A 24,679-nucleotide genomic window follows, 5' to 3' on the forward strand; every position below is an offset into this window, starting at 1 on the left:
TGTGTGTGTGTGTGTGTGTGTGTGTGTGTGTGTGTGTGTGTGTGTGTGTGTGTGTGTGTGTGTGTGTGTGTGTGTGTGTGTGTGTGTGTACTTGTATTACTAAACGTATGAGGGCCAAATTTGAGAAATAGACATTTTGAAGACAATTGCCTTGATCCACACAAGAGAAATGCTTGTTTTAAGATCATACAAAAACATTTTTAGAGTTACACTTACCAGTGGTGGAAGGTAACTAAGTACATGTACTCAAGTAATGTACTTAAGTACAATTGTGAGGTACTTTGACCTTACTGGAGTATTTACAATTTGCAATACCTTTACTTCTCCTCCACTACATCTCAGAGGCAAATATTGTACGTTTAATCCACTACAATTATTTGAAAACTAGTTAGTAGTTATACTTTGTAGATTTTGATTATTATTATTACAAAACCACTTCAGCCTTATTTAAACTTTGGCAATTTGAAAATAGCAGATCTACAAGCTCAGAGAGCCTGTGGATCTGCTATTTTCAAAGAATTTTTATACATTTGAAAACTTGTGAAATGGGCATAACGAGTACTTTTACTTTAAGTACATTTTGATACCAATCCTTTTTTTTACTTTTACTCAAGTACATTTTGAATTCTGGACTTTTACTTGTAACAGAGTATTTCTATATTGCAGTATTGGTACTTTTAACTTGTTAACTTGTGTAAAACATGTTAGTACTTTTTCCACCACTGACGCTTACAATTAGGATAATAAAGACTAGGGTTATATAGGGCATTAGGTTAGGTTTAGTGGTTGGGGTTGGGAGTTATGCCTGATTTATAACTTAATTGTGTGCCTGAGTCATGCACAGAAATTAGCTTATCTACAAGCGAGCTTGCAGATCATAAAATCGGCATCCTAAAATGGTAATGTCCTCGCAAGTATAGTTTGTGTGTGTGTGCACGAGTGTGTGTATGTATCTCAGTATCGCCTCCCAGCACTGCAGGCTGAAGTGCAACAACAGGTTGTGCGAGTTCTCTTGTTGTCTCTGTCATTCTTTCCGTCTCGGCTTTCTCTCCCCTCCCTGTGTTTTTCTTGCACACGTTTTTGCCAAGTCGAAGGCCGTGTGAAGAAAGAAAGCCAAGAACACTCCGTCAGTCTTGTGAAAAATGCAGACGGTTCGCCTCGCTGGCTGAAAAACGTTGTCGCACCGTTTTTAACAAAAGTGTCACTTTTTTTTAGGAATGTTCGACAGCTCAGAATCTGCAGCCCGGTCATCAAGTGTCATCTAAGGACTCTGCCTGTAATAGATCTCTACTTTGCACACTAAAACCCCGGAGTGTTCAAATGTAACCAAATGGACCCTAACGGGTCCATTTGGTTACATTTGTACACTGTCAGAGTTAGTAAATGGATAAATTAACGATGAGGATTTTACTGCGTGTGTATCCGATCAGCCATAGAAATGCTACAGACAATTTGAAGCCTTTGTATTTTTTTTAAGGTTGATTAGACTATAATGTTTTGTGTTGAGACATTTTGAGATGCAATGAGTTGTGTTCATTTGCTAAAATGAACACAACTTATTGCCATATTAGTTAACTTAACATTTCAACTGGAAGTGCCACCACATTCAAATTAGACCTCACAAAAGATAAGATTAACCTATATATTCCTAGTGCTTTAATTTAACCCTGAAAGGGTTAAACTTGCACTTAACACAGTGTTAAATGAACACTCATGATTTTACTGTGTGAAATGTTAGGGGCATGATGTGTTTATCAGGCTTATTGGGTAAAACTCTCAACTCTATCTAGCGTGTGTGTGCGTGTGCGTGTGTGTTTATGTGGTGTCTCCACGAGGGCCAGTCTCAGAGACTCCCTTCCAAAGTTCATTGTGTCCGAGAAGAAGCAGGTGGTGGCCCTCAACTCTACAACCCCTCCCCCTAGCTACCTACACACACACACACACACACACACACATACACACATACACACACACGCGCACACACACCATTTGAGGAGGGGGAGACCACATATTAATCCCTAGCGTCAGCATGGAGGGGGTCTGTCTGGTGCCAGGCTGTAGCTAGCACCTCCCTGACTCTGACACTGATAGACTAGACGTGCGTGTGGGTGTGTGCGTGTGTGTGTCTACGTGCACGGATTGACTTAAGGAAAGCTTTACTCGTGGGAGGATGCCATTTCTTTTTTACAACCATCCAAGCGCATACGGCGGACACACTGACTGCTAGCACGTCTTCTCGTTAATCCTGTTAAGGGGTTTGGCTAGCTCAGGACTCTGTGCGCCAACGAGCCCTCTGATTGGCTCTGGGCTCCGCGGAGCGGCGGTTTGATTGCACTCGGGCCGCTCCGCTTATCGAGTTAGCGTTGTGATTGTAAAAGAGATGATTGTAAAAGACAGGCGGACTGCATCTATACAGCGAGCGTCATTCCTCTATTAAACATAATTGTCTGTGACTGAAGATATTTTTGGGGCTTTCTCTGCCTCCATTTATAGTTTCATAGTAGAGATGGACAGGAGAGAGACGGGGAGAGACACGCAGCAAAGACTGTCGGGATCGGGACTCAAACCCGTGGCGCGCTGCTAGGCCGCCTGTGAGCCCAGGTGCCCGGACTCCTAGGCCAGGTCCGGGCCGACTATCAAATTTCTAAAGCCAATTCTTGCAATAACTATAGTTTTTTGTGGATAGTGCTGAGTCAACTTATTGTAGGCAAACGTGTGCACATGCTTCTGTTCTTACAGCAAAGTTGTGTGTTATTGATACATAGGCGAGTCTAGATATTACAGTATAATCTGCTGTCCCTGTCTCAGTAGTGCTGTGTTCGTGCTATTGCAGTGATTCTGATATTTCAACACAACCCCTAGTTTGATGTGTTTTTTTTAATCTCTAGGACCCCAATCTACACTGTAACATCCTCCGTCTTAATTTAACACTGAGTGTACAAATGGAACCAATTTAATTTAACACTGAGAGTGTACAAATGGAACCAATTTAATTTAACACTGAGAGTGTACAAATTAAAATTTGGTTCCATTTGTACACTCAGAGTTACAGACCCACAAGGGTTCTGTTCCTCCTAACTATCAATCATTTAGCTGGGGGACCCCTAAGGGTCCTCAGACCCCACGATGAGAGCCAGTGTGCTACTGTAGGTACAGTACTGTATATGCGTGGTGTACTGTACTGTATGTTTGTGGGCAGGTGCACTTGTCTTGTGACTGTTGTTGTCCAAGCATGGGTTCTGCAAAGACCTCTAATCCCCGTGTCATGGGTGGGTGGGCACACACACACACACACACACACACACACACACACACACACACACACACACACACACACACACACACACACACACACACACACACACACACACACACACACACACACACGCACGCGCGCAGCCGGTGGGTGGTCACTGGTCAGGCTTCAAACCAACCAGGCTGTTCAGAAATCTTACCAAGGATGTTAAGGCTTTGAGCAGTCAAATGTAGGTCACAATGTTGTTGACATCTGTACCAGACGCCAGACAACCCATCGACCCCCCCAAACCCCCCCCCAAAGCCACACTCCAACACGCTTAACTACTGAAACCCTGTAGGACTTTGTAAAAATGTACTTTAATTGGCTCTGTACTTGCCTACTTGGGTCTGTACCATAGCTGAATGGGTAGAGAGCGTGTGCCAAAAAATAGCAGATCTACAAGCTCACAATGTGTCACGTGTAAGCTTGTAGATCTTCTATTTTCTCTTTTCTTTTGTAATGTTAGCTTATAGCAAAAAAGGGATGCCAGGTTGTTAGTAGTTAATGAGATTTGAGATAATAGTCAATGTTTGTCCCAAAAAACTGGACATCATATTACTGCAGTCCCCCCCCCCCCCCACACACACACACACACACACACACACACACACACACACACACACACACACACACACACACACACACACACACACACACACACTGCAGGTGTTCTGTTAGCATCATGTTACCTCTACGTTTATGAAGAACTTGATGTTATCACTACTAGATAACTAGGAGCGTGGGAAACACATCACTCCACCTTTGACATGCTGCTAGTTTATCGTTTTGTTTTGCCATCGAGAGTATATTATTATCTGTAGATAAATAAGACAATAAGTACTTTTCAAGGCATTTTTGTGTGTATATAGAGCAATGGTATTATAGTGGAGTAGTTGTCACTAGTTTCTTATTTATAAAAACTGACCAACAACACCTGGAGTTGTACGCAAACACCTGCCTTTTACAAGGCGTCTTAAAGGTTAGAGGAGTGCACTAGTGGGTGAAAGGTTCCCATAAGCATTTGGCTTATATCCAGAGTTACTTACAGTAAGCAAGGTAAACACATACATCAAATGCAGAGGGACATTGTAGTGTTTTTTTAAAAACATTGTGGTCAAGAAAAAACAAGCAAGTAAGAAAAAGGAACTTTCATGCTCAGTGAACATCCCCTGGATAAATGAAGTGTAAAAACAAAACAAAAGTGTGACCAACAACCAGTGGTGGAAAGTAACTAATTACATGTACTCAAGTACTGTACTTAAGTGCAGTTTTGAGGTATTTTTTACTTTACTGGAGTATTTCACTACTTTTACTTCTACTCCACTACTTCTCAAAGGCCAATATAGTACTTTTGCTCTACAACAATTATTTGACAACTTTAGTTACCAGTTATTTTGCAGATATAAATTATTATATTATTAAACATACATTAACCACTTCAGCCCTATTTTATACCTAGGCTATTTGAAAATAGCAGATCTACAAGCTCACGACGCGTTGTGAGCTTGTAGATCTGCTATTTTCAAACATTTTAGTACTTTTACTTTTGGTACTTCAAGTACATTTTGATACCAATACTTTTGTACTTTTACTCAAGTACATTTTGAATTCCGGACTTTTACTTGTACTAGCATATTTCTACAATGCAGTATTGATACTTTTACTGAAGTAAGAAATGTGAGTACTTTTTCCACCACTGATGCAGAGTGATATTGTTGTGTTTTTTTTAATATAATATTGTGGTCAAGAAAAAACAAGCAAGTCAGAAAAAGATGGCAATTCATGCTCAGTGAACATCCCCTGGATAAATTAAGTGTAAAAACAAAACAAAAGCGTGACCAACAACAGCTGTAGGTGTACACAAAGCATCTGCATGTGCCGTTGCATTGTGGGAACTGGAACCCCGTGGCAGCAGGAAGCCTGACAGAACTCAGGTTTCAGGTGTGTTGCTGAGTCACACACTTGATTTAACTTATCAGATGTTTTTGAGGCAGAGATGGATAGAACACACATGCCCTTTAAACCAGTGTTTCTACTCCACCGAGTTGAGTCACGACCCATAGAGGTGTGTGTGTGTGTGTGTGTGTGTGTGTGTGTGTGTGTGTGTGTGTGTGTGTGTGTGTGTGTGTGTGTGTGTGTGTGTGTGTGTGTGTGTGTGTGTGTGTGTGTGTGTGTGTGTGTGTGGCGCAGTGTTCTGATGGCTGCCAGCAGCCACAGACAAAGGACACCTTCTGTGGAGGAATGTTGTCGTATTTAACCACTTGAGCCCTGTTTTTGGATTGCTTTGTACAGAAAATACAATTGAGGAGTTAGACTACTGTACAATGCAAAATAATAGTTATAATGCCTTCAAACAGCTCTTTTTTTTAGGCAAACAAACAATTGGCTTAAAATCTTACAGACTACTCAGCAACACATTTCTTTCTCAGGCAGCAATGAGTGAGTCATTGCTGCAGTGGTTTCCCAACTCAGTTGTTTTTTGCTTTTAAAAAAAATATATTTTTTTCAGGCTTTTCTGCCTTTATACTGTAGCAGTGGTTCTCAAACGCTTTCATGTCAAGGACCCCCAAAATGATATGTATTTGGCCGCGGACCCCCATCTCAAAATATTTTCTTCCAGGGACCCCCAGAAGCAAACATTTGAGTTACAAATGTTTGTTTAAAAATATATATATATATTCAAAGATTATTTTGCACACATTTTCAAGATTTTTCTAAAATAGCAGATCTACAAGCTCATAGTGCGCTATGAGCTTGTAGATCTGCTATTTTTGAATAGCCAAAGAAATCTTAAGTGACACAGATGCGTTCCCGGTCTTAATGGGTTAAAAAAAAGATATTTTTAGGGCTTTTCTGCCTTTATTGGATAGTACAATGAAGAGTGAGAGAGAACAGGGAGAGAGAGACGGGGAGTGACACCCAGCAAAGGTTGCGGGCTCGGGAATCGAACCTGTGACTCGCTGTCAGGCCGCAATAGAGGCTATAAGTGGTATGTGTCTCAAAAAAAATAAATAAAATTGCCTCCCTGGGAACCCCACTACTCCACTTTTTTTGTGTGATACTTTGTTGTTGTACGACTGATCTACAAGCGGGGGGGGGGGGAATCTTCATTTATAATAGCATGCCCAAGGCCAGGTTGAAAGTGGTTTGTAATAGATTGCATCTCTGACTTCAGTTCATGTCAGATTGAGCCATAGAACCATTGTCTTAAACAATGAAAAAAGTTGGGTGTTGAACAACAGGACATGGAAACGTGTTATACATCCCTTGGTTATTGTTGCGTTGACGTGCGGCACGCAAACTAATAAATATAGAGGCTGTTTTTGGTGCGTTATCGTTTCATCGGCCTCATGGAAGCCACACTCCTTGTGTCGTGTTTGGAAAGGTTATGAAAACATGACTGTCAAAAAATAAAACGTATTGCAGTACCATATTGTCAATAACGGTATTATTGTTTAAACACTTAAAGCCAATACTTCTATGACCGGAGTTCCTCAGGGCCCAATACTCGGTCAGCAGATGTTTTCCCCCCTCTTCACCAAATACCTAGCCTGGTAAACCATCCCGGTCGTGGAATTCACATTTCCATGTGTCTTCTGTCTGCAGAAGACACGTAAATATGAATTCCGCGACCAAATCCCTTCGCTGAATCTAGCAGATTTACTCACTTGTGAGCTTGCTACTTTGGCTGAATGTGTGCCCCAGAATAAGGACACAAGGGTTTTCATGTGGGTAGAGTTTCACAAAATACAGCAATGCTGACTTGTATTAACTCATTCACTGCCAGAACTTTATTTTTTTGCGTTTGCCCACTGCCAGAGATTTTTAATTAAAAAAAAAAAGTACTCAGGAGCCGAGATACAAAATGTTTAAGTTTTAAGTTAACAAGGAAGTGGATGGGAGTCTAGATCTTCAACAAATCATATCTCCTTGGTCTTTGGGTTAAAAAATAAATAAATAAATAAGAAAAAAAAAAAAAAAAAAAAAAAAGATTTTTTTTTTTTTTGAAAAAATTAAAAGTCGTTTTAGTCGTTCTTGGCAGAGGGGGCTTAAAGGACAAAAGTCGTTTTAGTCGTTCTAGGCAGGGAATGAGTTAACTTTGATTTAGCAGTAATAACAAGTCATTCTGCCCGGAGGCAGAACTGGCTCTATGGCCGTGCTCAACTTGTCTCGACAGAACACACAGTACAACTGTTGCAGGCAGCGCAATGAACCCAAACCACTCTGGTGAATAGGTTTTCCCATGGTGAGGCACTATACAGAAATGATATAGAGGCAATGATATGAAATTATATTATCAAATTATAATGTTAATTTATGTAGAGAAGTAGGTCTGCAATGGTTGTTTTAACTCTTAAAGGGAAAGTCCACTGTATACGACAGTTACTGTGTGACAAATATCTATTCTAAAAAGACAAAATTGACTGTCTCCATAAGCTTGAAAAGCATTTAAGACCTTAACTCATTCACTGCCTGAATTATTTCTGGCCGCGTTTTCCCACTGCCAGAGATTTTTCATTGAAAAAAAAAAAAAAAAGTACTCAGGAGCCGAGATACAGAATTTTTAAGTTTTAAGTTAACAAGGAAGTGTATAGGAGTCTAGATCTTCGAAAAATCATATCTCCTTGGTCTTTGGGTCAAATTTTAATAAAAAAAAAAAAAATGAAAACATTTAAATTACTTTTTTTTACGTCAGTGGCAGTATTGGTAAACAGGAATAATTACGTTTATTACGCCAGTGGCAGTGAATGAGTTAAGTTATGATTTCATCAGGTGACACTTTTTAGAGTTGCTCCATTGACAATTAACCCCTTTCAACCCGTCGTCCTTATTTTGGTCATTGTAGGTAAACCTTGTCAAACGATCTTCAGAAATAGCCGATCTGCAAGCTCACAACGCTTCGCAATGTGGCGCCTTGTGAGCTTGTAGATCGGCTATTTTTGAAAAATGTTTGACAACTTTTGACAATAGGGCTTAAGTGGTGAATTACTGACTTACTTTAAAGGCTGTTTTGTGAACAGCTGTTGTCAGCGTGGCTGTTTGTTTGCACCATACTGTATGAGTCTGTGTGCTGTTTAGGCCTACTGTACGTACTACTGTATGTCTGTGGACAGATATTGTCACCACGATAGTGTCACAACCGTGCAAGATAAAGCCACACAACTTTTACAGGTGTGTAGTTCATATCACAACGAAGGCTGAGTTTGACGATGGGTGTGGTCAGAGCAAGGGCGCCAGAAGTAGGCGGTCAACAGATACTGGCTAGCTGATACCGCTCATATCTATTAGCATATCTGCATGTTAACAAGCTTCCAATGAACAGTGACCATAGTGCAGATTAAAAAAGTGGTTTCAACTATTTGAGCAGTACCTCATCAAAAACCTTTTTTTTTCATGAGGATCAGCTTCAGTAGAGATTTCTCCAAATTCACAATACAAAACATTATTCAAATAATATACTACTAATTCATATTGCTTGTATATTAATTTTATGTTTAGAACTCTTCCTTGAAGCAGTGAGTCTAGATTTCAGTGGTTTCATTACTTGTTTGGTGCATCACTGCACATAATTACAGCACCTGACACACACACGCACATGCACACGCACAAGCACACGCTCACACACACACACACGCACACACACACACACACACACACACACACACACACACACACACACACACACACTCACACACACCTATTGTGCTCTGCCGGAGTAGAAGTCTTGGAAGGAGTCTCCCAAGGCTTTTGGCTGAATAGGGTATTCAATGAATGGCGTTCGGATCGCGGTTCATGTCCATGTACATATGCAAAGCAGATGGCCTCTTGAGCAAATGAGACGTCTCCTTCATCATGGAGATGAGAAGAGATGGAGCGTCTTATTAAAGAAGGCCTATAACCTTCACAGACCTGCGACCATTTGCATTCCATCCCGCTAATGGAATCCTCATCAATGAGGCGGTAGCTTTGTGCAGCTGCAAACAGTCCATACAAAAAAAAAGTTTACAATACAATTTCCAATTTAGGCATTTAGCGGACGCTCTTATCCGGGGCGGCTTACGATAAGCAAGGTAATTACATACATAGATGTAGAGAGACAGTTTAGGCCTCAAGAATCTAGCATCAGTCTAAACAATATCGAAATAGCAATATGTGCATTGTAACTACAGGATACCAGGTAAACACTGAACCTAGCATAATATGTTTAGATTGTGGTCAAGAAAAACAAACCGTAGTAACAAAAATATGAGAGCAAGTGACCAAGATATGTCTGCATGGTAGGTAGCCATATCTAGGTCAATCGCTAGCATCCGAGTTCCTATAAGTTACTGCTGCATTCTGTAAGTTTATTATTACATAATCATCTAATCGCAATTATTTGAGATAATCGCCGTTATTTTTGCATAATCGTCATAATCGTTTCCATGTTGAAAAATGTTCACACCTTTTCAAATATAAAAAAAAAGCAGAAATAGCTGATCTACAAGCTTACAACGCGTCAGTGACGCGTTGTAAGCTTGTAGATCAGCTATTTCTGCTATTTTTACATGTATAAAATTATTAAATATCTCAATAATTTCAGTTATTTGTCATATCTGCCCTGTGCAATTTTTGATTACGAAGCCTAAAAGGCTTCATATGTTCCAGTGTCCAACGCCAAACACACAATTAAATCATTAATCGCAATTATTTGAGTGACAATTAACAACTTGAATTTGTAATCGTGACAGCCGTGCTCCAGGATTTAAATGTGAGACAAGTGTCTATCGCTCATCCAAGGAGTCCCTGGTAGAATGACCTCTGTGTCCTGGGTTTAGTGTGATGGTTGTGCAGGGTAAGGTACACACAACAGCACATGAAGTGTGATTCTTCTCGTGGGTTTAGTGTGATGGTTGTGCAGGGTAAGGTACACACAACAGCAACATGAAGTTTGTCTAGAGATCCTGCAAGGGATCCGGAATGTGACCCTATATGCCCTTTGACCTTTAATGACGGTTAAGAGGTCATTTAACCCAGGGAGAGTCCTCGTCTCAATATGAAACTGACCTTTCGACCTTTTGACCCAGTCCAGCTGTGAACGGCACAAATGTTGACAAAAGGCGACATTATGGTCTAATGAAACCCCAGTGAAAAAGGCCTGTGATGCGACATGGCGTTGTGTTGTTCAGTACGACAGCTACATGTGAATGTTACAGTTTGCTCTATGGGTTTAAAAATAATCGTTTTTGGAGTTTTGGGCAAGTTAATGTGCGTTAGTGTGAGCCCTCAATCGCTATATTCATTTAATGCTGTGGTTTTCTCTGTTAGGGACAGAGGTTTGAATTGTATTGGCTTTTAAGTGTCTCAGAGATACTGATACTAGAGCTGGCGTTTCTCACTTCCTCACGAGCAACAGCATAGATATAAACATACGGTAATGCATTAACCTCTTTCAACCTGGCCTCCCTGTTTTGGGCATGTCAAAATTAACACATTTACAATTGTCAAAAAAAAGTATAAGTCAAAACATGTTTTAATGGTTGATGGTATTTCAATTTTCAAAAGTTAAAATATGCAGTATATATGTGTATACAGTAGGTCTTAAGTGGTTAATATCTTGGCTTGCATTCTCTCTCTCTCTCTCTCTCTCTCTCTCACACACACACACACACACACACACACACACACACACACACACACACACACACACACACACACACACACACACACACACACACACACACACACACACACACACACACACACACACACACACACACACACACACACACACACACACACACACACTCTCCCCCTGTGCGCTCATTTGACCAAAGTCACTCCCAGCACTACAGAACTTGGCTTGATATGAAGAGCACCCCCCCTTCACCCTTCACTACTAGCGTTACCATGGCGACAGGGCATTCTTGTGTGTGGACTTTGGAGCAGAACACACAACACAGCAGTGATTGTGTGGAGCGTGTACTTTACTTTTAAACTTTACCACAGCCCTTTAGTACACGCTCACTACAGGAACGTGTGTGTGTGTGTGTGTGTGTGTGTGTGTGTGTGTGTGTGTGTGTGTGTGTGTGTGTGTGTGTGTGTGTGTGTGTGTGTGTGTGTGTGTGTGTGTGTGTGTGTGTGTGAGAGAGAGAATGCAATAACCTTTCTCTCTCGCTTCTGTTGTGATCAAAGCATCGAAACTAGATATTGCTGGACTACGGAAGATAACTAAACTAAATGTAATAATATGCAATGACATTAGTTTTTCAAATTTGAAAAACAATTTATTCTAAAGTCACATTGGTCTTGCGATGCCAAAGATCTCCGTCTACCGAAACATCTGGTGGCATGTATCTGGTCTAAACCAGTGGTTCCTGAGACCCAAAAGAGACATTTTATGTCACCCCGGGACCCAAACAAGTGAGAATATGTGTTGTTTTAATAGAATTTCTTTGATAATATTTGTTTTTATCTCTGAGAACGGCCACTAACCAACCTGCCGTACACCCACTGCTTTAGTTTTAGCCCCTACATTGAATTGTAGAATGTCACCAGACATTTTGGCCGGTACAGATCTCTGATCGTCTACAGAAGACTATTATTAGTATTATAATAATAATATTAATAATAATAATAATAATTATTATTAATATTATTACCTATGCTGCTACATTGTCTGAAGGAAGCTGAACAAGCTGAACAACAACGTTTTACTCTTATGTACCTGCACACAAGATGTAACAATAAAGAACAACCTTGAACCTTGCACTAAATTTGACCTCAATTCAGGAGTGCCGCCCTTTGAAGGCTGCAGCCTAGAAGGCTGTGTGAATGCAACTGACAAGGCTAGTCGTTTAGGCTCTGAACACTCGCACAGGTGAACACATAGATATAGAAACCTAGATACCTCATTGGCCTCTGCAGTTCGTTGGAGCAACTTGTATCGCGGCCGCCATTTTCGCGTAGGCAAACGGACACTCAAAGTGTCTACTGGCCAATCACAGCGCTCACAGCGCGTTGACTACTGGCCAATCACAGTGCGTCTTTTCTAAGACCTGTCAGAATCAGTTGTCCCGCCCCCACCTGCCTCTGATTGGCCTACCGAACGCCCCCTTCTGTGACACATGCGGAAGCTTCCCTACAGCTTTCCTACGCTAAAATGGCGCCCAAGATACACATGCCTCAGAGCCGAAGGAGGCGTCTACCTATATATGTCTATGGGTGAACACACGCACTCTACATCTCTCCTCAGGCTGTGTGGGCGTGTACAAACCAGCTTTGAGTGGCAGCTTCCTCACACTCCTGTTTGATTTATTGTACCTCTGAGGGTGGAACAAATGACCTTATTAGCACATTCTTATTGGCCCTTGGGTTTTAGTGACATTTTAAAATGTTCAACATAGCTCCGCCCAGCTTCAACATGACCAGAGAGACGTAAACAGCGACTGAAAACACCTGCTAGAATGTTGTTCAGCGCTTTGAATAGAAAACAAGCAGTTTGGTTTCTTCAGGCCTGGGGCTGAGAGTGAGAAGCCAAACATGAGCTTAACAAATACACTCATTAGATTCTCATTAGCAAAATAGGATAAGAAAACTAGAACATTAATTATCACGATAATTCCTAAACCTATTTTGGCCGTGTATATAGGTGAAAATGTTCAAGGTTTTCCCAAAGATGTTTTCAAACATATATACATACAGTCAGTAAGTGGTTCGGTGGATGTTTAGACTGTCTACTCTTAATGATTCAACCAGCAGTCATTTCTGCCAACTAGTGCTATAAAACTAGACCCATGCAAATGATAAGGGTAGACATTTAGTAAATCACTGCTCCACACTGTGGCAAAGGTATTCACATGTCAAAGCCAGTTTCAAGTAATTCACATGCTTTGATATATTGCGTTTGAATTTTACTTTACTGGAGTATTTCCAATTTTCAGTACTTTTACTTCTACTCTACTACTGTACATCTCAGAGGCAAATATTGTACTTTTACTCCACTACATTTTAGTTACTAGTTACTTTGTAGATTTTGATTATTATTACAAAACATACAGTAACCACTTCAGCCCTATATCAATTTCGGCCATTTGAAAATAGCAGATCTACAAGCTCACAATGCGTCACGATGCGACACATTGTGAGCTTGTAGATCTGATATTTTCAAAAGAGTTGTATACATTTTGAAAACTGAAATGGGACATTCTGCATAATGAGTACTTTTACTTTTGGCACTTTAAGTACATTTTGATGCCAATACTTTTGTACTTTTACTCAAGTGCATTTTGAATTCCGGACTAAAACATTTGAGTACTTTTTCCACCACTGGATATAGCAAAAAGTTACCCTCAGAGCCAGAATCCGGCTCCGGGTTTTGGCTTGTGCCACTGTGATGTGCCACATTGGGGTCTGTGAGAGAGAGTGTGTGTGTGTAACCATGGTGGCTTCCCATTCATGATCGTGGTGATTGGGGTTGTGGAATGGAGAGCGCAGTTAGACAGTGGAGTGAGGTTGAGTGTTTGTGGGTTTGTCTGTGTGAGGACTATCTCAGGATGACTGGTTGTGTGTGAACGTCTTGTTTCTGGTGCATCATGGAAGGAGAGACGCGGGTGAGTTGAAGCCCCGTTCACATTTGACCTCCTCTCCATTATGTCTTGCTTCTCCTCTTCCTCTGTGAACCAGTTTTGATTCATGTGTATCTGGAACGCCCCGTGCACGAGGCTGTGAATTGTTCACTGTGCATGTTTTTGTGATTTTTAAGGTTTCGAGTGTATCGGCAGACATTGTGTTTTGTTTGAGCTGAGTTTGTGAGATGTGAACTTAGGTTTGGTTCATAGAGACATTTAACTTATAGTGACTGACACCTACAGTATACAAAATAGACTGGTGCCGCGCTATGAGCTTGTATATCTGCAAATTTTTAATAGCCAGAAAGAAATCTTAAAATGATACAGATGCGTTCCCGGTCTTAATGGGTTAATGCCCAACTACTGTACCTGTTTGTTTTCTGACTGATTCTGATGTCTTTGGTGAGCAGGGAGCGCACTAGTTTGGCAATTCTCTGGTTCTGTCTGGCAGTCAGCGTTGATAAACTGATGCAAAGCAGACGGTCTTAACTCCTAGGGACCCCGTGATTCCTGTGCTGGTTTTCTGTTCAACTGGCTCGTCAGCTGCATTCACCTGGTTCTCCAGGTGTCAATTAGTCACTAATTAGACGGCCGAAATGAAAACCAGGAGTGCTGAAATGATTGTGTCTAAAGCAGTGGCTTTCTAAGTGGGGTTCAGGGCCCCGCAGGCTTCCTTAAGGGGGTTCTAAAAGGATCTTTACAGGTCTGTAACTCTGAGAGTATACGAATGTAACCAAATGGACCCGTTTTCAGGAACCCCCATAACTCTCAGAGTTATGGGGGTTCCTGAAATTAAAAGTTTGAGAACCACTGATCTAAAGCAATCCCTTGTCACAAGTGTCTTGTCAGCCTATGTACTGTATATGTCCTCTAAAAATGTGAGTGATTTGTATTGGGAGAGCAGCAGCCATTCCTGACATCCTGTTGATAAGTAACATTGTAGGCAGAAGACTCCTAACCTCGTTTTCAGGGTCTCCCCAAGCCCACACAGCAACCCACCCACCCCAGCACCCACCCTAACACCAGCACCCACCCTAACACCGGGTGTTCTCTTCTCTCCCCATAAAAACAGTGCCACAAGCTATTACTTCCACTCCACCCTGGCCCCTTTGTGTGTGTGTGTGAGTGCTCGCTCCATCGTCACCAGTATACTTGGGTGCATATTTGTGTTTGACCGATATTGATTATCTTTCAGACGATATGATATGAAGTAAGCCGGCTGATAAATACGCAGATCTACAAGCTCACTTTTGAAATATTTGTAACATTTCTGAAAATGTACCTGCAAAGTTACCCTGTACGCTAACTGACACTTGCAGTGTACTGTATGTGTTCTTTTCTTAATTTGAAAAGAGATGCAATCCAATATTCCCATTGGCTGTGTGCTCCTTGAAATGATGTGATTGGATGGGCGCTACTGTACACTCAGATTGTTATCTTTGGCTTGGCAGACAACAGTCACTGTGGAATCTGACCCCCGCTGTTTGTACAGCATTCACACAACACCTGATTGTCATATCACATTACTTTGCACCAGGTTACTTAGATTGGTCATATTATGGAAAGTTCTATATTGAAAACCATGTTATGTAAAGCTACACATAATTGACTAATGATGTAGTTTTTAGTTTGTCATTTCTTAAAGGGCCAGACAACTTTGGTAGAGGTTACCTTGCCATGATGTAAGTCCAAACGATATCGTATCGTATCGTATGTAAGTCCAAAGGTGGACAAGAAATAAAAACAAATTCAAAATATGACTTACATTATACTGTGAAACAGCTCTCAAAGTCACTCTTTTAGCACGTAAACGAACACAAACAAAGCTGATTCAGACAATAGAAAACATCATCCAGTACTGTTTGTTTTTTTAATAAAAAGGTCAACTTCCTGTTCATTTTACTATTTGAAGATGATCCAGTCTGGGTTTTCTTCCTAATATAAAATAGCTAAAATATTTTTTTTTAAAACAGTACTGGGTTTGGTGATGTTCTATATTGTCTGAATCAACTTTGTTTACGTTCGTTTACATGCTAAAATTGTGACTTTGAGAGCTGTTTCACCGTACAATGTAAGTCAATGAGGAGCCTATTTAGAATGATTAATTTCTAATCAATGGAGCAATTATTTTTGGTTTCTTGTCCACATTTGGAGTTACATCATGGCAAGGTAACTACACAACCCAAACCTCTACCAAAGTGGTCTTGCCCTTAACCGCTTAAGCCCTATTTCATGAGTCGGCTAATTTTCTAAAGATTTTGAAATAAATTATGAAACATTTTGAAATAAATTATGAAAAATAATGAAACATTTTGAAAAGGTTCGGATATAATGACATGACCAGAATATGGACGCCAGGGTTGATGTGGTTAAAATATCAGCTGAACAGCAAAGACAGATGGACAGACAGACAGACAGACAGACAGACAGACAGGTCTTGGTTGAAAGGAGTGCCTTGCTCGTGGGCGGTCCTTTGTGTTGAGTGTAATAGGTTGAAAAGCTGACTAATTGTTGGTATCAGTAATAGTGAATGCATTCTTATAAGTCTGTTTCCTGTTGGCGTGGGTGACACAGACTGCGTACCTTGTACCAACTCATACTGTTAGTTACTGTGACGAAACCCTTTGAGTTGTCTTTTGAATACCATGCTGGTGAGTGTGAGTGGGTGTGTGTGTGTGTGTGTGTGTGTGTCGGAATAGTACATCAAATAAACATAGAAACTGAGCCTAGTTATTATATCGTTGCTAAAGATAGGAGGCCTCTTATCTCCGTATTTTAACTTGTTGTGTTTTTTCGTAAATGAACGCCCTACTTGATCATACTACAGCGTCACACAGAAGTAGCAGATCCACAAGCTCGAAACGTGTGTGTGTGTGTGTGTGTGTGTGTGTGTGTGTGTGTGTGTGTGTGTGTGTGTGTGTGTGTGTGTGTGTGTGTGTGTGTGTGTGTGTGTGTGTGTGTGTGTGTGTGTGTGTGTGTGTGTGTGTGTGTGTGTGTGTGTGTGTGTGTGTGTGTGTGTGTGTGTGTGTGTGTGTGTGTGTGGGGTCTCTTGTCTCTTGTCTCTGTCGGGTGGAAACCTAATATGTCCAAAACTTTTCAGGATTTTAAAAATTCAAAAACAAAAAAAATCTAAAAATTCAAAAACATCAAAAGTAGCAAATCTGCTACTTTTGATGCTTTTGTGTGACGCTGTAGTATGATCAAATAGGGCATAACATTTTATTTAATTTAAAATATGGAGATAAGAGGTTTCTGCCCGACAGCAACGATATACTTTATATAATATATTGTCGAGGGGGCAGTTGCTCAGGAGGTAGAGTGGCTGCTTGGGAATCGGAAGGTCCCCGGTTTGATCCCGGTCTCGATCCCTCTCTGTTACTGTCGTAGTGTCTTTGAGCAAGACACTGAACCCCTAAACTGCTCCGAGAAGCAGGTTGGTTGCCTTTTATGGTCCCCCCCCCCCAACATCTGTGTGTGGATGTAAAACGCTTTGGATAAAGGTGCTATATAAATGCACCATTTACTATAGATGGATAGATTGTGTGTGTGTGTGTGTGTGTGTGTGTGTGTGTGTGTGTGTGTGTGTGTGTGTGTGTGTGTGTGTGTGTGTGTGTGTGTGTGTGTGTGTGTGTGTGTGTGTGTGTGTGTGTGTGTGTGTGTGTGTGTGTGTGTGTGTGTGTGTGTGTGTGTGTGTGTGTGTGTGTGTGTGTGTGTGTGTGTGTGTGTGTGATATGCACATTTTGTGTGTGAATGTGCGCCTCTTGATTATGCCGCGAGGAACAAAAGAATTCCAATCTAGAGAAGTGGGTCAGAATCTGGTTATTGTTTTTGTTTTTGATGCTGAAAATATCTCCGTAGTTTATGTATGTGAAGTGGAGCATATGATGTATGGATGTGTGTGTGTGTGTGTGGTGGATGCACCCGATGCGTGGGAATGACAGGATTGGTGCCAATTAAGCATGGGGAGTCTATTGTTTTAAATATCTCTGTCTCTTGTGCGTTCATCAGTTGAACAACTAAACACTGGTCTGTGTTCTCATGTGTGTGGTGGAGATTTTCTATGATTGACTAAATCAATTAGTCTGATTAATCACTTACTATTTTATGATTTGCTATACAACGCTGTTGCACAATAGCGAAACAATAGCACATTTGGGAGCTTGTAGATCTATTTTATAATTTATTCAAATAGACTTTGGGGAAAAAAAGAAATTTCAAAATGTATTTTATTTTTTAAATATATATATATATTTCTTTTTTCTCTATCTCAATTAAAACCAATTAGTTCAATAAACTGTTGCACCCTTATTATAACTGTTACAGGATGCATTTGTTTTATAAGATACGGCTCCATGGCTGCTGGTAAAACAGAGACGGAGATAAGGACATGTCTCTGGGTCTTATCTGAGTCACATGGAAGATGTTTATTTGGGTTGGGTGAGGTGGGTGGGGTGAGGTAATGATGATAGAAGCCTTCTATCATCATAAGGTGTGGACAGAGGATCACAATGACAGACTCTGTCCTGATCCCTTAACCACTGTCTGTCAACCTGGAGTCCCTCCTGTGGACATGGCATTACAGGCGGACATTTAACGTTTTCAAAATGTCCAATATTTTCCACATTTTCTCCCCCCACAATTTTCAAAAATAGCACAATTTAATCTTGAAGCTTACTGTGATCTTGTTGATCACATGTTTAGATCTGCTATTTTTGGCGTTTGTAATACAAAGCCATACGAAGTATGACAAATAAGAGATAAGTAAGAGTCAAGAACCAAACCAAGGTAAACAAGAATAAAGATCAAATGGAATACTTCTGCTGGCCCCTAGACACCTGCACTGGATTTCTGAATGAATATCAATCAATACATTTAATAATAACATCTATTGCTGTACTACAGTGCATGCATATTGCCAGGCAGTGAATATATGAATGAATACATCTAATTTACACAAGGTGTCAACTATGGTCGATTACATCCCTCTGTGTGTGTGTGTGTGTGTGCATGTGCGTGCGGTGTGGGGGGGGGGTCTGTGGAGCAAATTGCAGTTAAGCACAATTAATGTCATTAGCCAGTGACAGCATCTGTTGAAGGAGCTGTGGGTGATGTCACCCTACAGTAAGTCACCAGCACCAAGGCAGTAAATCTGAGCCCCCAGCAGCAGTGCTTACAGAGCCACATGGCCAAGCTGTCACACACACACACACACACACACACACACATTTATTTATGGTGGCTTTTCAGAGTCCCACCGATGACGCATTTGAGATCTGATCGCGATTTCGGATAGTCCTAGGAGAGATTACCGATGTTTTGATCGATATTTTGTCAAAAAGAGCAACATTAATTCTAAACCATTTGAAAAACGTTCCTTTGATTAAGGTTTCTGTTTCAGAGTATTTAAGTTATCAGCAAACGAATACATAGAAAATACACAAAGTGAACTTTATTTTACTTTAATCTATTTTACTATACTCTATTCAAAATCTTTCAAAAATATATATATAATTACATGCCCAAAATAGTTGATATTGAAAGTGGTTAAAAATCGAGACACAAAGGCTATAACTTGATACCGCGATGTCCAAAAAGTCAAATAGTGGTCTGTATATCAGCCTGGCCGGCATTGTGTTTCTGGATGACACAAACTTGACACAGGAACAGTAGCAGCACTGCTGCTTGTCATAGAGCACCAAAGTCTGACGTAATTTACGCATCCTACCTGGGTCGCGTTTTTTTTCCCCCCGTTCTGAATTCCCATAGACGTGTTTAATATCGCGTCGAATAAGAACCGTGTTCCAAAAATAAACAAATGACCCCGGCGGTTTTACTCATATGGATATGAAGCATCAACTGACGGTGAGAAAACGCAGAATTAGTAACATTTTCGCCAGAAACGGACTGTATCAAATATGAGTGACTGACTATCATAAACGATACAGAGCCACCTCCCTGACAATATCGCCGGGACTGTTTGTTTATTTTTGGACCACCATTCTTATATGAGACGATTCTAAGATGACCCAATGTTATTCTCCATAGAGAAATTACTTCCGCGACCCAGGGGATGAACGAGTGACGTCAGGACTTCTTTTTTTTTTCTCAATAGTATTTGTATAGATTTTTTACATTTTAGACAAAGACAAAACAAGACAAAACAGACAAACAGCTCAGCTCAGACACGTTACAAAAAGAGGACACGGATACAAATATAGGACTTCTGTACTCTATATTAATGCACCATTTACTAATATCTCTCCAGACCAATCAGGGATTCCCTTGTGTGTGTGTGTGTGTGTGTGTGTGTGTGTAAAGCGCTTTAGATAAAGGCGCTATATAAATGCACCATTTACTAATATCTCTCTAGACCAAGCAGGGATTCCCTCGTGTGTGTAAAGCGCTTTAGATAAAGGCGCTATATAAATGCACCATTTACTAATATCTCTCCAGGCCAAGCTGGGATTCCCTCTTGACTGACCATAGATGTCTGGTCTCCCACGCGGGAGACCCCCGGGTTCAAATCCCCGGTTGTTTTGACGTCTCTCCGTCTGTCAGTGTCTTTAACCCATTCAATCCGGGAATGCATCTGTGTGTCATTTTAGATTTGAGCTATAACCCTTATCTTATACTTTGGCTATTAAAAAATAGCAGATCTACAAGCTCGTAGCGTGGCACCGAGTGCCGCGCTACGAGCTTGTAGATCTGCTATTTTTTGACAAATCTTTGAATACATAATATTTTTGGAAACAACGTTTCTAACTCAAATCTTTGCTTCTGGGGGGGTCCCTGGAACAACATATTTTGATGGGGCTCGGCGGCCAAATACATATCATTTTAGGGGTCCTTGACCTGAAAAAGTTTGAGAACCACTGATATAGCAACATAGGTTTTTCCGAAGACATTTGTAGATGGGTTCCCGAAATGAATGGATTAAGCACTACAGTATCATGACTAAACAGTGCAGACATCATTCAGTTGACCAGACGACAGTCACTGCTCTTTATTCCGCTCAGTTCTTCTTATAATGTGAGGTGGTACACCGTCTCTACGAGTGGTGTAAAGTAACTACTCACATTTACTCAAGTACTGTACTTAAGTACAATTTTGAGGTACTTTTAGTTTACTGTATTATTGTATGTATGTATGTTATTTCCAATTGTCTATACTTTTACTTCTACATCTCAGAGGCAAATATTGTACTTTAGTTACTAGTTACTTAGCAGATATAAATATATTACATTATAAAACATACATCAACCACTTTAGCTCTATTTTATACCTAGGCTATTTGAAAATAGCAGATCTACAAGCTCACAACACGTCGCATCGCGACACGTTGTGAGCTTGTAGATCTGCTATTTTCAAACATTTTAGTACTTTTACTTTTGGTACTTTAAGTGCATTTTGATACCAATACTTTTGTACTTTTACTCAAGTACATTTTGAATTCCGGCCTTTTATTTGTAACGGAGCACTTCTGCATCGCAGTATTGATACTTTGACTTAAGTAAAACATTTGAGTACTTTTTCCACCACTGGTCTCTACCCCTCCTGTCTCTCTCTCTTTGTCTCTCAAGCCTGATTTACACTTCATCATACAACAGTGTTGCACGCGGAAAAATAGCCAATTTACGACGTCGTTACAACGGAGCATAAATTAGGCATCCCTCTCTCTCTCCTCTCCCCTGTCTCAGGGGGTCCATATGTCTCTAGTTGCTGTCACAGTCCATTGTGACGAGAGACAAAAGGGCTCCCGAGTCGACCCTCCACGTTTCAGTCACCATTGATACGAGGCAGCGGCGCGTTAAGAAACACCCGGGCTCTCCCTCCAGTCCCTGGCAGCCCAGATAAGCGGCCCTGCTCCGAGCCACAGCGTGCGTGCACACACACGCGCACACACACACACACACACACACACACACACACACACACACACACACACACACACACACACACACACACACACACACACACACACACACACACACACACACACACACACACACACACACACACACACACACACACACACACACACACACACACACACACACACACACACACACACACACACATCAAAGGCAGAGGAGAGAGGAGTGGATGTTTGGGGGCGGGATGTCAGGACTAGTAGTTTGTGGTTTGGATAAACAGCGATGGGATGGGAACTTTCTCTCTCTCTCATGTTTTTTCTCCTTCTGTTTCCCATGTTCAGTTGAAGTTCTACCGTTTTGTTTTTCTTAGTTACGTTTTAGCTCAGTTATTTTATTTATATGTATTAACCCATGAAGAACTGAGACCCATTCCACAAATGTCTTCTAAATCCTAACAGTTTTCTGAAAATACTTACGTTTTTATATCAGTAGTGCTCAGACTTTTTCATGCCAAGGACCCCCAAAATGATACGTATTTGGCCGCGGACCCCCATATCAAAATATATTGTTTCAGGGACCCCTAGAAGCAAAGATTTGAGTTACAAATGTTCGCTTTAAAAAATCTATTTATTCAAAGATTTGCACAAAATGTTCACGATTTTTCAAAAATAACTGGTCTACAAGCTCATACATCTGCTTGTAGACCTGCTATTTTTGAATAGCCAAAGAAATCAAAAATGACACGGATGCGTACCCGGTCTTAAAGGCTTAATACTAGTGTTGTCAGTGGGTAGTACTGTATGTGCTATGATAGCAGTACCGGTTCATTCATGCCGTGTCATTCGTGCGCGACACACAGTGCGATTTCTCATGCATTTGTGTCTTTTCCGTTGACACGGCCTCTAATTGTGGCACATGTCGCTTCTGGGAAGCCGCTGGTCCGACCACACCGGGAACCTCCGCTCCCATGGGGCATCAGCAACGCACATAAATGTGAAGGCGATTGGTTGGACGGTTCTCTAGATAATGCAAAGGACAGATGCACATACACACATACAGAGATTTCTGGGATTTATAGATATACGCTGCTTCATAGTTTCATGGAAATTGTTGACGATTCTCGTCAATCGTCAAGTTCACTCTCCAATACAGTTGCAACAACCTTTTTGTTTAGTTTTTTTGTTGCAAATTGAAGAATATTTGTACTAATTACTTGCAAAAGATGGGCCAGCGTGGCTCATTTAAACACCATTCTTTCAAAATTTCGTCCCCGGTCTTATCATGTGGAACTGTCCCTGAGCAAGACACTTAACCCCTTAACTAATTGGTTCTCAAAGTGGGGTCCATAGCAGATATAGCAGATATACAAGCTCATAGCGCGGCACAGAGTTCTGTGCTATGAGCTTGTAGATCTGCTATTTTTTTTAAATCGTGAAAATCTGTCCAAATCTTGTGCACATTTGTAACTCAAATCTGTGCTTCTGGGGGGTGTCCCTGGAACAACATATTTTGAGATGGGGGTCTGCCAAATACATATCATTTTGGGGCAAGCACTGCCTTAACTGCTTCCCGGGCGTTGCCCCCCATAGCCACAGGATACTTAGTATGGGTCATATGCAAAGGTGACGGCGTCGAATACCTCGAAAGGAGTGGGAACCACATTACTATTATTTATCATAGTTACAAAATGTTTCTTCTCCCTGTGTTTTGCAGAGCTGACGCTGCTGTCCTCCCAGCCCAAAGCCTTGGAGTCCGGCCCCGAGTCCAGCATGCCTCCCATCACCACCAGCAGCACCGGTGCGTCCGGCAACGTGACGGAGGACCCCGAGCTGCGCATGCAGGAGAAGAGGCTGAAGGTCATCGAAGAGCTGCTGCAGACGGAGAAGGACTACATCAAGGACCTGCAGATGTGTGTGAAGGAGATCATTCTGCCTCTGCAGCGCAAACAGGTGAGCGTGAGGGGAACACCTCATTTAACCATTATGAACCCTAGAGTGGTGCCCAGTAGGTGAAAATAGCAGATCTACAAAGCTTGCAACGTGTCGCGAATGTGACGCGTTTGTGAGCTTTGTAGATCGGCTATTATTTTATTTTTTTAGATCGGCCATGTCCCATTTCACAAGTTTTCAAATGTATAAAATCTTTGAAAATAGCAGATCTACAAGTCCATCAGTCCAATCTGTACAGCTCAGATCTGTGTTATTTTTGGCCCTAAGAATAACGTGTACCTCCTCTCTGATGGCAGGAGGTGGACCTCCTCCTGGACGTGAAACTCTCTGTGGATAGAGCAGGGCCTTATCTCTGTATTTTTTTCTTTTTTCGTAAATGAATGCTGAATGTCACCCAAAAGTAGCAAAAATAGCCGATCTACAAGCTCAAAATGCATAAGCTACTAATATAGACTGAAGTAATTAAGGTGGGTCATGTTTGCATGTTTGGAATTGTAACAGCTGAAATCAATGATATATCATCAGTATTCCGATATTAACCTGCGGGCCACATTAAGTGAAGGGGGGGGGCCGCATGTGGCCCCCCCATGACCGCCAGTTGCCCATGTATGGGATAAGGTGTCGGAGGGTCTGCCAGAATGACCTTTGCCCTCGGAGTGGCTCTGACTTGATAACCATCCAATCCAATCCAACTTTATGTATAGAGCACATTTAAAAACAACAGAGTTGACCAAAGTGCTTTACAGAAAATGTCGAAGAGACACAAATAAGAGTATAAGAAACACAATGAACCAGAGAGAATCATAAATAAATAAAATACAAATAAGCTCATGAAACAGCAGCTCATAAAACTCATAAAATAAAAGAAAAACTCAAACTGGATTAAAAGCTTGGGAATAAAAAAGTGTTTTTAAAGGGATAGTTCACCCCTAAAACTTTTTTTTCTAT

General features: G+C 41.1%; 1 protein-coding gene across 2 annotated transcripts in view; it reads left to right on the top strand.

Annotated features, from left to right (window-relative positions):
* The window catches only part of dnmbp (dynamin binding protein), a 116,159-nt gene that overhangs the window by 71,864 nt on the left and 19,616 nt on the right, over positions 1-24,679 (top strand). For both annotated transcript variants that reach the window (XM_080454512.1, XM_080454513.1), the window contains one exon: positions 23,496-23,731. In XM_080454512.1, coding sequence (XP_080310638.1) covers positions 23,496-23,731 — 236 coding nt within the window. The remainder of the gene's footprint in view (positions 1-23,495; positions 23,732-24,679) is intronic.

The sequence above is a fragment of the Gymnoscopelus braueri genome (assembly GCF_963280865.1).
Source record: "Gymnoscopelus braueri genome assembly, chromosome: 17".
Classification (NCBI taxonomy): domain Eukaryota; kingdom Metazoa; phylum Chordata; class Actinopteri; order Myctophiformes; family Myctophidae; genus Gymnoscopelus; species Gymnoscopelus braueri.